The sequence below is a fragment of the Bos indicus genome, chromosome 17 (assembly GCF_029378745.1).
Source record: "Bos indicus isolate NIAB-ARS_2022 breed Sahiwal x Tharparkar chromosome 17, NIAB-ARS_B.indTharparkar_mat_pri_1.0, whole genome shotgun sequence".
In the NCBI taxonomy this organism is placed as follows: domain Eukaryota; kingdom Metazoa; phylum Chordata; class Mammalia; order Artiodactyla; family Bovidae; genus Bos; species Bos indicus.
In genome coordinates this window covers 4,313,496-4,327,073 of record NC_091776.1, presented here as the reverse complement: position 1 = coordinate 4,327,073, position 13,578 = coordinate 4,313,496, and the positions used below count along the sequence as shown (strand labels likewise).

The 13,578-nt window shown below is 41.8% G+C and overlaps 1 protein-coding gene across 9 annotated transcripts in view; it reads left to right on the top strand.

Moving 5' to 3' along the window:
- TRIM2 (tripartite motif containing 2) overlaps positions 1-6,249 on the top strand; it is a 186,734-nt gene extending 180,485 nt beyond the window's left edge. For all 9 annotated transcript variants that reach the window (XM_070770109.1, XM_019977429.2, XM_019977428.2 and 6 more), the window contains 2 exons: positions 934-1,074; positions 2,074-6,249. In XM_070770109.1, the coding sequence (XP_070626210.1) occupies positions 934-1,074; positions 2,074-2,226 (294 nt within the window). In that variant the 3' untranslated portion in view covers positions 2,227-6,249. The remainder of the gene's footprint in view (positions 1-933; positions 1,075-2,073) is intronic.
- Positions 6,250-13,578: the final 7,329 nt, after the last annotated feature.

The window sequence follows — 13,578 nt, the reverse complement described above, 5'->3', positions numbered from 1 at the left end:
GAGTTTTTCTACATGTGTTGCATGATAATGAAGGCATAAGAGAACATCCTGAACGTGTTCAAAACCAGATCTTCAAGATAAAGTTATGCTTACTAGTCTTATCATTAAACACATATTAAAATGCTAATTCTCTCAATGTTAGTAATCTGAGTAATCTACAATTGGTGCATATACTGTAACACTCTATTAATAAGAATATTTAATTAACCACAATAGTCCAGTGCTTGGCTGTTATCAGATATTAGAGAATTTGAGAATTCTGCAGTTTCGTTTAGCTCCCTCTTCCATCATCCTCCTTCATGGGCTGTATTCATCAAAGCTTATGGCTATCTATTCTAACTAAAATATTCTGAGAAAATCTATTTTAAAAAGCCATTTTCTTATTCCTCAGTTGCTGCCATCACACACACACGCACACACATACTCACTTGGATTTTCCTTGCTATAAATGTGTGGTCCAGCCACATTTCTTGTTATGTTGACTTAGTAAAATCGTAGTAAATTCTGAATATCTGGCCTAACAAAAAGCTCTTACTTTCTGATTCAACTTTGAGCAATTGTCCATCCTGTTAGAAATACAATTTCTATTCTTGAAATTAGATATTTATTTAAATGCAAAAAGAATAATGTGTTTGGAAATTACATCTCTACTTACTCGTAGTACCTTATATTTGTATATTTTTTATAATTTATAACAGAAGTATTTTTCACATAGCAATACAACCGGATATAAGCTAGAAAAAGAAGTGGTTTAACAAATAGTAAATCAGATTTAGATAGTAAATTTGGGAACCACAAGTGATATGTGGGGTCTAGTTTGTAAACTCCCAGTTTTTGAAGAATGTCTTAAATAATCTGCTCAGATATTTTTTAAAAACCAGAATGTTTGCTTAACTATCTTAGTTTAAAATAACTTAAAAATATCTCGTACAGGTGTTTAATCAGGAAGGCGAATTCATGTTGAAGTTTGGCTCAAATGGAGAAGGAAACGGGCAGTTTAATGCTCCCACGGGCGTAGCAGTGGATTCAAATGGAAACATCATCGTAGCTGACTGGGGGAACAGCAGGATCCAGGTAGACGGATTTATTTGTTTAGAGTGATCGCTGTTTGTTGAAAGTGAAGTCCCCCAACCTGGAATGTTTTCCATTTGTTCATTGGTTAGGTGATTAGGCTGTAAACAGTCTAACCAGAAGTGCCAAACTAAGGAAGGTGGAATAGAAACAAGTCAACCCAGGGTGCTCTGGGCAAATCAAGGAGCATTCCCAAGTCGCTCTGAGAACAGCAGTGTTCGGCAGTTGAATCTGATGATGGATGGCTTCTTCTCAGGAAAGGGGTCAAGACTTTAAATGTAACACTGCATACTTTAATTTCTCCAGGGTATTTATCTTGCTTAATTATCCCAGTGGACATCTACTTTTGAAAAAGGTGTTCTGTATCTGATGGGAAGCCAGCAGCAGACAAGGGGCTACAGTCAGGAGGCAGTGCTGTATAGGGCCACAGATGCTCGGCTGTTTGTGCCGTGGCCCTCATCACACCTGCCTTTTGAAACACCCTATAAGCCAAACAGAATGGCCAGAAGAAACCAGTCTGGGCCTGGGAAGGGAAAGAGTTCTTTTTATTGCATCAGAGCAGAAGCTTACTGACCAAAAAAGACCACTTTCTGTCCAAATGTACGATTTTCTTGTTGCATGTTGACTCAGGACATTCTTCTGTGGTCTAGTTACCAATTTTTCCCTCTTGTGCTTGGGAATAAAAGAAGATAGTGAGGCTGGAAGGGGAGAAGTGAAAGCTCAGGGTGAGACAGAAGGGTGGTTTGTTCTTCGGGCCCCATCCAGAGCCGTTCCCCTCACATGGGACCTCTGTGAGCGTGTCAGCTCACACGGGGCACAGAGAGTGAGGGGGGGGCAGGCACGGTGAGTGGAGGGAGGGGCTGTGGGTGAGTGCGGCCTAAACAAGCCTGGGGGCCGCACCCGTGTTTCCAGGTAAGAAACGTCAGCATCAGAGGTTTCCTAACCCCGGCTTCTTCCTGTTCCTCAAACTTCTCCTGTCACACTCTGACTTTATGTTTACAGGTGTTTGATGGAAGTGGGTCGTTTTTGTCCTACATTAACACGTCTGCTGATCCACTCTATGGCCCCCAGGGCCTGGCCCTAACTTCAGACGGCCACGTGGTGGTTGCAGACTCTGGAAACCACTGTTTCAAGGTCTACCGGTACTTACAGTAACAGTGGGCGACTGGACACCCCCTTACAAAGATCTTACACCATAAACTGGAATGGATCTCCTGACACAGGACCAGATGATACTAGACTTTTCTTGCTAGAAGGAATCATCGGTGAACTTTCCAAGGTTATTTCTGAATGTAACAATTTCCTTAAAAACTGCATATCTGATTTCCATAATCCACGTTTAGAGTTAAAAAAAAAAAATCTCTTCTACTGAATCTATAAAAACTGCAAAGTTTTACACCTGTGAACTATGTCATATAGGACAGGGATTTATGTAGTTTAACTAATTTTGCAAATCAAACAAGCATTAAAAAAAAACTAGAATATTTAAAGGCATTTGTTAATCCTGTGAGTGATAGCTTTTGTGCAGAGCTTCCAAAAACAAGATGAAAACAAAATCTGTTATAGTTATATACTTTATTTAACCTTGGTCACAAGACCCAGGGGATCTTCTAACCTCACTTTTACAGTAGAGATTAGTCTTGTGACATTTTTTGTTTATCAGTAACTACATATAACATTACTTTGGGAAAAAACGAAAGCTGTCTTACAAAATCCTCCCACCTGGGATTAGCAAGCCTCTTGAGTTTAGCACTTAAAAAATCAATGCAAATCTCCCACCCTTTCTGAGTTTGATCAAAGATCTTCTTCATGTGTTTCTTTGCACCTCGCTCCTGCTCACCTTGTATCTAAAAACAAAGTTCATTTTCAGGGAAACCTGAAATTCCTGATACTTTGAAAGGCATTTTACGACAGTAATGCTACCTTTTGGTAAACCAGCGGGCCCCGTTAACTCCAGGTTAATGCACTGGAATGTAACCAAGGCAAAGTCAGTCACATTCTCTGTGCCGTGCGCTCACACGTGTCTCTCCTCTCCCACTTCACGAATGCGAAAGCTTTACCTCTTGCAAAATGTCAGCACATGTAGTAGGACACCAGTATCCTAGGACAGAGAGCCATAAGCAGCCCTTTGGAGGACGGATGGTGTCAACCAAAGGCATGCGATTGATCAATGGTCTCCCCTTAGAAAGCAAGTGTTACCAAAGTCGTGTTATCGCGAAGGCATTACAGGTAAGGGCATGTTACGGTTATTTATCATTGTCTAATGACTAGTAGAGGCATTAAAGGACTATGTATACATGATTAGGGTAAGGTAGAATGTATCATATATATATTTAGCTGAACCTTTGGTGTATTGAAGTAGGCAGCACTCTGAAAGACAGAAGCAGCTTCAGCACATTCCTCAACTGCACCGTTTAAAGCCGTCCTCATAGAGCAAGCCCTAAAGCAGGTTTCATTTTTGCCATTTTCCAGGAGTGCTGGTATTGGTTGACTTCTAGTCAGAAAATGGCCTTCTGTGCTTTCAAAAACAAAACGAAAAACAGGTCGAAAGAAACAAAGTTGAACTTGAGTTACATTTAAGTATAAACGCATTTTGAGACATGGTAAGAATAATTTAGTCAAATCTGATTCTGTAAAATAAGATGTGGTGTATTTCCACTGTTTGATTTTCTACTCAGTTCTACCAAATAGGATGTCATGTTTGGCATTTTCGATAATGACTTGGGGACCTTTTTCACTGAAAGCACCTTAAAACTGTACTATAAAAAAACATTTCCCACATGTATAACTATGTGAATTTGATGTTTCTTTTTTCCTAATGTCAGTGGTGAAATGAGTCTTTGAATTTAAATATTGATGTTTAACGAGCACTTCCTGGGTGCCAGAGACTATTCAAGGCACTGGGTATAAAGTCATGGATAAAACAAACAAAGCCCCCTGCCCCTTTGAAGCTTACACTGTAGGGCAGGAATGTCATTTCACCATTAACTAACTTTCTGCATAAAAGATAAGCTAGACTCGATAATTCCTGAAATGTTTAAAAGGAAAGGTTTTAAACTAGTTAAATTAATTTCAGTTTATTTTCACCAGTGAAAGTAGCTTCCTCTGTAGACTCTGTCATAGGCCATGGATCTTAAGGCTCGTTTACTTAAAGGGGTTTTTTGCACATTCAAATTATTCTTGTGAATTTAGAAATTAACCAGCCATCATAACGTATTAGACTGGGTACCTTAATAGAAGGAACACAAAGCTGATTTTTTTACATGTCAATATTGGAACGAAACTGGAATAAAATAAGAGATACTTTGATTCAGACCTGTCCCACTACCTGTTCCTAAAACACATGCTATGGGCACTCCAGGAAACACTATATTTCCCCAAAATATATATAATCCTATATGTTAAAGTATAAATAACATTTCGAATTTGGATACATATGTGCATTTACTGTATCTCTTGGTAAGCATATTTTAGGGGGAAAGTGCTGCTGCTAAGATGAATAGACAAGATTTAAATGGAGTTTTGTCCCATTCTAAATGGTTTCTAGTAAACTGAGAAGGATATAAAATAAGTGACTTTTTGTTTCTGTTCTTCCATTTTTGTTTGATTTCTGTTTGTCACGTGTACAGAACCTGTCATACATTCATGATAAGTAGCACTGAAAAACTACCCATTCAGATTTCCCCTGGGCACTTACGGCAAAACGTTGCCAGTTAGAATGTAATGGTCGGTGACGATGCAGTCCCTCCCCAGTTACAGATATTAGTAACTGTATCTCCGATACAGACCTCCCCTGCTGGACATGGGGAGGTGGGTGGAGTCACTTGATCACTTAGATGAATAAAAAGCCTTTATGACGCTTAGCCATTAAAAAAAAAAATGGTTCTTAGTATCTTGATCAAACTTTAGTCTCCAGTAACTAAAGTCCCCAGGTTACCTTCTTTTAATTTACTCTTCGACTAGATTTGAGGCAAATAAATACTAACAGGTCCATGCAACTAGAATACACTTGCTTCTACTACTAAATATACAGGGTATGTACTAAGGGAGTTAACTGGAATAGCAGTATGCTAGCAAGTGTCTATGGATCCTTAATACTAAAGGGGTCACATAAATGCTTTGGTAATACTAAGTTAATTGGAGGAAACAGCAAATAAACATCAGGTAATCTGCAGATTACTTCAGATGGAAAAAATATTTATGTACATTTGAACTGTACGGTATCCTCCTTATTCACCAGCTTCTGAAAAAGGGAGGAAGATTTTTAGTTTAATAATTTAAAAGTAAGACATTTCCAGGTAAGATAAAATTGAAGGTATTTGCTGCAAACATTGTTTCATTTTGCTTAAAATTGAAAGTCGTGATATTGTTGCATTCTGTAAATGTTACAGGGTTTTAAACTTACAATTAGTTTAATATTTTTGATAACTAGGAATCTAGCATTGCCATAAAGGAAACTAAGTGCCCATTAAAGATTTGTTTGGTATAAATAAATAATTTTTTGTTTTGTTTTAAACGACAGTAAGCTACAAATCATGATGTTAAACTTTCTGAAGATGAATTGTGTGGCAGTGATTGTATAGTCTGTTTGTGGAGAATGTATGGAAGCTATTAATATTCTAAGATAGATGAATAAATTGGCTATGTTGTTCCAATGAATGTACAGCACTTCCAATAACTTTTGAAAGCAACACAGCCTTAAAATGTTTTTGCTTTATGACATGGGAATGTTCGGTCATCAAAAGACTTTATTCTTAGAATTCTTTAGATCATTTTCAATTCTATAGCCTTTCAATCCTATGTATGAGTATGAGGGATTTTTGTTTCCTTTTTTTTTCTTTAAAAATTTTGTACATTCCATCTTTATAGGTCTGTTTCATATATTTTGTGTATAGAACACTAAATCTTGCGCTCTTTGACATTGGTACTGATATATTCTCATCATTGTTCTTTTATGAATCAAAATGCTGACTGCCTATTTAAAGAAGAGAATAAACGCCGTGCATCAAAGTGTTTGTATGTTCGTAGCTACATACGTACCACAGTATTTTGGATGCTTTAGTCTACAATAAATCTTTAAATTAATTCTGTCTTGAAACATAGGAGAAACAAGATTCATGTGTATATCTTTACCATGCACAAAATCTCAAACCATTATAATAAAGCTTGTTTTCTCCATTTCTAGGCTGAACGTTCATTTATTTAACCTGCCGTTCTCTCTCTCAGTGAAAGAAAGTGAAGACACTTCCTAGAACATGTGGAAGATATCAATACCTTAATCAAACTGTTCATATGAGTGAGAAAGGGTTTAGTTAATGGGAGTGTTTTCTTAGGTTCTCTTTCTGATGGTCTGTTGTTGGTATCTAGACATGCAGCAGGTTTCTGTTAGTTTTGTGCCCTGCAGCTTTACTGAATTCAGCTGTTCATGCTGGTACCTTTGTGGTGGCATCTTGAAGGTGTTCTGTGTTCTGGCATCATGCGGTCTGCAAACAGTGATGCTTTTAATTACTTCTTTCCAGTTTGGATTCCTTTTATTCCTTTTTCTGGTCTGACTGCTGTGGCTACCCAATACTATGTTGAATAAAAGTGATCAGAGCAGTCATCTTTGGTTTTTTTCCTGATCTTTGAGGTAATGCTTTCAGCTTTTCACTGTGGAGCATATTAAGTATAATGTTAGCTGTGGGCTTACCAGTTTAGCCCCTCTATACCCATTTTGTTGAGAGTTTTTATTATAAATTGATGCTGATTTTTGTCAAAAGCTGTCTGCATCTGTTGAGATCATTATATAATTTCTGTTCTTGATTTGTGGATGTTGAACCATCCTTGCAGCCTTGGGATAAATCCCACTTGATCTTGGTGTATGGTTCTTTCAATGTATGGTTAAATTCAGCTTGCTGATACTTTGTTGAGGATTTTTGCACCTGTGTTCCTCGGTATTGCATACACGTTAAGTCGCTTTAGTCATGTCCGACTCATTGCAACCCCGTGGACTGTAGCCCACCAGGCTCCTCTGTCCATGGAATTCTCCAGGCAAGAATACTGGGGTGGGTAGTGGGATTGGCCTATAATTTTCTTGTTTTGTGAAATCTTTGTCTGGTTTTGGTTTCAGGATGCTGCTGGCCTTGTAGCATGAGTTCAGAAAGCTTTTCTTCCTCAGCAATATTTTGGAATAATTTCAGAACATTCTCTAAATGTTTCATAGAATTCACCTGTAAAGCCATCTGGTCCTGGACTTTTGATTGTTGGGAGGTTTGGGGGGGGTTGGGGTTTTTTTTTTTAACTGATTCATTTTGGTAATGGTAATTGGTCTGTGAGCAAGCTTGGTCCTGGGGTCTGGCTGCAGGACGCATGGGTCCCAGAGCTGGTGTTATATAACTAGTAGGTGGGGCCAGTTCTTGCCACAACTGACAGTGGGGTCTGGGGTGTTCCAGAGTTTGTGTTGACCTGCTGGTGGGCAAGACAGCCCCCTCCCCCAGGCCCAGGTCTGGTGCTGATATGTTGACTGGGGCCTGTCATAGCAGGCCACAGGACTGCCGTCGTCCCAGGGCTGGTGTTCCCCCTGTGGTGGGTGAGGCTGGTCTGAAGGCTGGAGCAGCTTACTAATGGGTGGACCCAGGGCCCAGCAAACTGTGGGACTGGCACCTGCCTGCTGGTCAGCAGAGCTTGGTCCTAGGATTCTCTGGTTGCAGGGCCCTGGGGGTTCCAGGTCTAATGTCCGTGTCCTGGTATGTGATGCTGGGTCTTCAGCCTTCTGGTGGGCAAGGCCATGTCCAGGGATGGCTGTGGGCTCAGGGATTCTTAAGGCTGCCTCTCTGCTCTTGGATGGGGCTGTGTCCCTGTCCAGTTAGTCGCTTCACCTTACGTGCCCCAGCACTGGTGCCTCCAGGCTGGTCAGTGGTTGCAGAGTGGGTCTTGAGGCTAACAGGCTGAAGGAGGACTCCAAAATGGCGTTTGCCAGCTCCAGTGTCTTTGTGGGAGACTGAGTTTTCCAAAAGGCTGCCACCAGTGTCTGTGAGTCCAGAGTGAGCTCCAGCTGCCTCCTGCGTCTCTAAAAGGACTCTCCGAGACTAGCAGGTGGGTCTAACCTTCTTCTTTGGGTCCTGAAGCATGTGAGATTTTGTGTGTACCCTTTAAGAGTGGAATCTCTATTTCCCTCAGTCCTCTGGGTCTCCCCAAAGTAAGCCCTACTGGCCTTCAAGGCCACATATTGAGGGGTTGTCTCCCCACTGCAGGACCCCTGGGCTGGGAAACTCAAATCTAGGGCTTGGACCTTTGAGAGAAGCTCTCTCCTTTGAGAGAAGCTCTGCAACCATAATTCTCTTGTGTGAGAGACAAGAGAGGTCTCCCAGGTCACCCAGCCAGGGGTAGGAGTCTCGACTGTATTGCAGCTCTGCGCCTCCTGCCTGTCTCACAGTTCCCTTAGTTCCTTCTTTATTTCTTCAGTTAGAGAGGATCTTTTCTGGTGGGTTTCGGTCTTTTCAGCAATAGTGCTTAGTGCTTACAGAGTTGTGATTTTGGCGCGCCCTTGAGAGGAGGTAAACCCGAGGTCTTTCTGCCCCATCTTGGGAACTCCATCCCATCTGACCTGTGGTGCCCCACAACGCCTGAGAATAGGTAAGCTCTCAGTCTTGAGTAGTGTATGAACTTGATGTTTATTCATTTGTTCTCTTATGAAGGACTCATGTCTTTCTTCATTGATTATAAACAAGTCATTGGTTTGAACATATGCATAGAGCATTTTTCCTGATTTATTTATAGGCTTTTTGGTTTTTCATTAAGTCCATGATTTATATTTTGTGTGATGAGATAACACTAAAAGTTGTTATGATTAGAGTAGCTTTTGTTAAAAATAGAGGAACACTACAAAAACTTCCCTGTTTTACTTCTTGGAGGGTTAAATTTCCATAACAGATGGAAAGTCTGAAAGAGGTGACCTGAGTTAGTCTGGGAAGGAGAGATGAAACAATAAAAATGAGAAAAAGACCGAATGTTACAGTGCTAAATAGTAATTGTGAAATTAGTATTATTGACACCTAACTCTGTTTTTCACTTACTCTTTCCATTTAAGCAAGTAGGAGGTTGTGGTGGTGGGCTCTTTGGAGGTGAGTGAGGCACTTGCCCAGGCTTTAGTACATCTCGGATTATACCCATAATCTCGGTTCATGTAAAGCCAGAGACGCCACTTTCCAGAGCAGACAAAGGCTCAGTTAAAGGCGGTTTGTTATCACAGGATAAGAGGGTAAGAGGACGGACAGTGGCAGTCTGCCCTCAGCCCGCCTCCTGCCTCTGCCTTGCTGCTGTGGTCTGAACAGATGCCCATGCACCTGTGGATACTAGGCTTTGGGCTGTGTGTTAAGGGCTGCTAGGACAAATAATAAGACCTGTAGTCTCTTAAGAGCTTACAGTGTGGTTGTTGAACTAGACCAGGTAATTACAACACTATGAACTGCTTTTATATACCTTCATTAGCAAATATTTACTGAGTCTAGGGTCCCATTCTAGCTACTAGGGAATAGCAGTAAACCAGAAAAAAAAGGTCCCAGTTCCCATGGAGCTTTATCCTACTGGAATGAGACTTAAATGAATATGTACAGAGCTGGCTACATAATTAATTATGCCTGGTACAAAATGAAAATGCAGGACCCCTCATTCAAAAGAATGGAAAGACTTTTCCCTTCTTTCTCTGGTGTCTGTTTAAGCCTGTGGTGGTGTTTATTTGCTACGTAACGTCACAGTCCCTGGGGCAGAGGGATATTCACCTGGTGCGTGAGGACGCTCACATACACCTGAGGCTCCCACCATGACTCAGACTTGCTCCACGTGCCCAGTCATCACCCCCCTGAGAATGGAGGATGATGGGCTGTTGAGAGGGGCCAAGGATGCTAGCAGCTGTTAACTCACCCAGGGGGAAGGCAGAGAGGTGTTAGTGGGGACCGCCAACCCAGGCTTGCTAAAAGAGGGCAAGAGAGCAAGCTCTCCAGGGGAGAACTAATAGTTCAGTATCGTGAGGCTAGACAATGCTCGAGAAGAAACGATGAGAGACGAGGCAGGGTTAACAGAAAGAGTTAGTGTCCCTGTTTTCAAGGAGTTTATATCCCACATGGAAAGATTCAAAGAGCATTAATACCTATAGTACAGAACAAATTAAGGTAGGTGTCATAAAAGAAATGTCAATAACCGTGATGGAAAAGTCCAGGTTTTCACATGTTGGGTGGGGACAAGCTCTCTCCTCTGTGTTCACCTGAGACTTCCACAAACTTCCATTCTCTTGGGCAAAAAAAAGAGATGATTTTGTAAGGATTTTTAAATGCCAGAGAAATGTACGTACCTTTAGTGGAAATATACACACCTTTCCTCCTCTCCTGTCTCATCTTCACTGCTTCCTCACTCCCAAATGAATCATAAAGTCACATGAAATTTTTGGTTTTCCAGTGCTGAGGAAAGTTATGTTTACACTACACTGTAGCCTATTAAGTGTGAAGTAGAATTATGTCTTAAAAAACAATATACATACCATAATTTAAAAACATCACTAAAAAATACTTAAATAAATTTTTTAGAAAAAATGCTAGCCATTACCTGAGCCTTCAATGAGTTGTAGTCTTGTTGCTGGTGGAAGATCTTGCCTCCAGGGTGGTGTCTGCTGACCGATCAGGGTGGTAGTCTTGAAATAAGACAGTGAAGTCTGCTGCATTGATTAATGAATGATTTCTCTGTGGCATGTGGTGCTGTTTGATAGCATTTTACTCACAGAAAACTCCTTTCAAAATTGGAGCCAGTCCTCTCAAACTCTGCCATTGCTTGATCAACTAAGTTTATGTAATGTTCTAAATCCTTTGTTGTCATTTCAGCAGTCTTCACAGCATCTTCTCCAGGAGCAGATTCCAGCTCAAGAAACTACTTTTTTTACTCATCCATAAGAAGCAACTCCTCATTCATTCAGATTTTATCATGAATTGCAGCAATTCCGCCACATCTTCAGGCTCCACTTTGAATTCTAGCTCTCTTGCTGTTTCCAGTACATTTGTAGTTCCTTCCTCCACTGAAGGCTTAAACCCCTCAAAGTCATACAAGAGAGCTGGAATCAACTTTTCTCAAACTCCTCTTACTGTTGATAATTTTGACCTCTTCCCATAAACCACACATGCTCTTAGTGGCATCTAGAATGGTGAATCCTTTCCAGAAGGTTTTCAATTGACTTTGCCCAGATACACCACAGAAATCACTGCCTATGGCAACTATGGCCTTACAAAATGTATTTCTTAATAATGCTTGAAAGTATTATAGAAACTACTCTTTGATCCATTGACTGCAGAATGGATGTTGTGTTACCAGGCATTAAAACATTAATCTCATTGTACATCTCTGTCAGAGTTCTTGGGTGACCAGGTACATTGTCAATGAGCTGCAATATCTTGAAATAATATTTTTTCTGAGCAGTAGGTCTCAACAGTGGGTTTAAAATATTCAGTTAAACCATGTTGCAAACAGATGTGCTGTTATCCAAGCTTTGTTCTTCCATTTATAGAGCAGAGGCAGAGCAGATCGAGCATGATTCTTCAGGGCCCTAGAATTTTCAGATGGTGGGTGAGCACTGGCTTTGACTTAAAGTCACCAGCTACATTAGCCCCTAATAAGAGTGTCGGCCTGTCCTTTGAAGCCAGGCCTCATGAACCAACCTCAGCCAGCTTCAAACTTGTCTTCTGCAGCTTCCTCACCTCTCTCAGCCTTCAGGGAATTGAGGAGGTTTACAACCTTGCCATGGAGAAGGCAATGGCACCCCACTCCAGTACTCTTGCCTGGAAAATCCCATGGATGGAGGAGCCTGGTGGGCTGCAGTCCATGGGGTTGCGAAGAGTCAGACACGACTGAGCGACTTCACTTTCACTTTTCACTTTCATGCACTGGAGAAGGAAATGGCAACCCACTCCAGTGTTCTTGCCTGGAGAATCCCAGGGACGGGGAAGCCTGGTGGGCTGCCGTCTATGGGGTCACACAGAGTCGGACACGACTGAAGTGACTTAGCATAGCTTACAACCTTGCCATAGACTAGGCTTTGGCTTTAGGGAATGTGGCTGCTTTGGTTGTCTCTCCGGATCCCTCAGACTTTCTCCACATCAGCAAGAAGGCTGTTCCCCTTCCTCATCATTCACGTGTTCACTGGAGCAGCACTTTTCATTTCCTTCAAGAAATTTTTCTTTGCACCCACAACTTGGCTGTTTGGTGAAGAACTTAGTTTCAGCCTGTCTCTGCTCCCGACATGCCTTCCTCACTAAGCTTAATCATTCCTAGCTTTTGATTTAAAGTGAGAGACTTGTGACTCTTCCTTTCACTTGAACACTTAGAAGCCATTTTAAGGTTAGTAACTGGCCTAGCTTCAATATTGTTTTGTCTGAGGGAAGAGGGAGCCCTAAGGGGAGACAGAAAGATGAGGAAATGGCCAGTTGGTCGGTGGAGCAGTCAGAACACACACAACACATATCAGTTAAGTCTTCTGTCTTATATGGGCATGGTTCATAGTGTCCTAAAACAATTAACAATAGTAGCATCAATGATTACAGGTCACCATAACAGATAGAATAATGATTAAAAAGTTTGAAATATTGGAAGAATTACCCAAATGTGCAATAGAGACACAAAATGACCAAATGCCATTGGGAAAATAGTGCTAATAGACTTGCTCGACAGAGTTGACACAAACCTTCAACGTGTACAAAACAGTGTCTGCTACGTGCAAGAAAGCAAAGCATGATAAAGAGCTGTGCCTGTTTCAGCACATTTCTGCCGCAGGCTCTCTTCTTCCAGGAACTCAAACGTAGACAGGCAAGGAATACTGAGTTCCCCAGATTCCTGTAGGGATTCCCTGGTAGGTCAGTTGGTAAAGAATCTGCCTGCAATGCAGGAGACCTGGGTTCGATACCTGGATTGGGAAGATCCCCTGGAGAAGGAAATACCAACCCACTCCAGTATTCTTGCCTGGGAAATTCCACCGACAGAGGAGCCTGCTGCTGCTGCTGCTAAGTCACTTCAGTCGTGTCCGACTCTGTGTGACCCCATAGATGTCAGCCCACGAGGCTCCCCCATCCCTGGGATTCTCCAGGCAAGAACACTGGAGTGGGTTGCCATTTCCTTCTCCAATGCAGGAAAGTGAAAAGTGAAAGTGAAGTCGCTCAGTCATGTCCGACTCTTAGCGACCCCATGGACTGCAGCCCACCAGGCTCTTTCGTCCATGGGATTTTCCAGGCAAGAGTACTGGAGTGGGTTGCCATTGCCTTCTCCAACAGAGGAGCCTGGTAGGCTACAATCCGTGGGGTCACAAGAGTCGGACATGACTTAGTGACTAAACCACCATCAGATTCCTGGTCTAGAAGAAAAGTTGTGGGTAACAGATGGGCATGTCCCTTTGGGCCTGCACACTCCTTGGCCGTGGGGAGTGATGTGGCTGGAGTGGGGCCAACATGCCCCTCTACAGAGTAAGGTCTAGGGCAAGTGGCAGTCACCCAGATG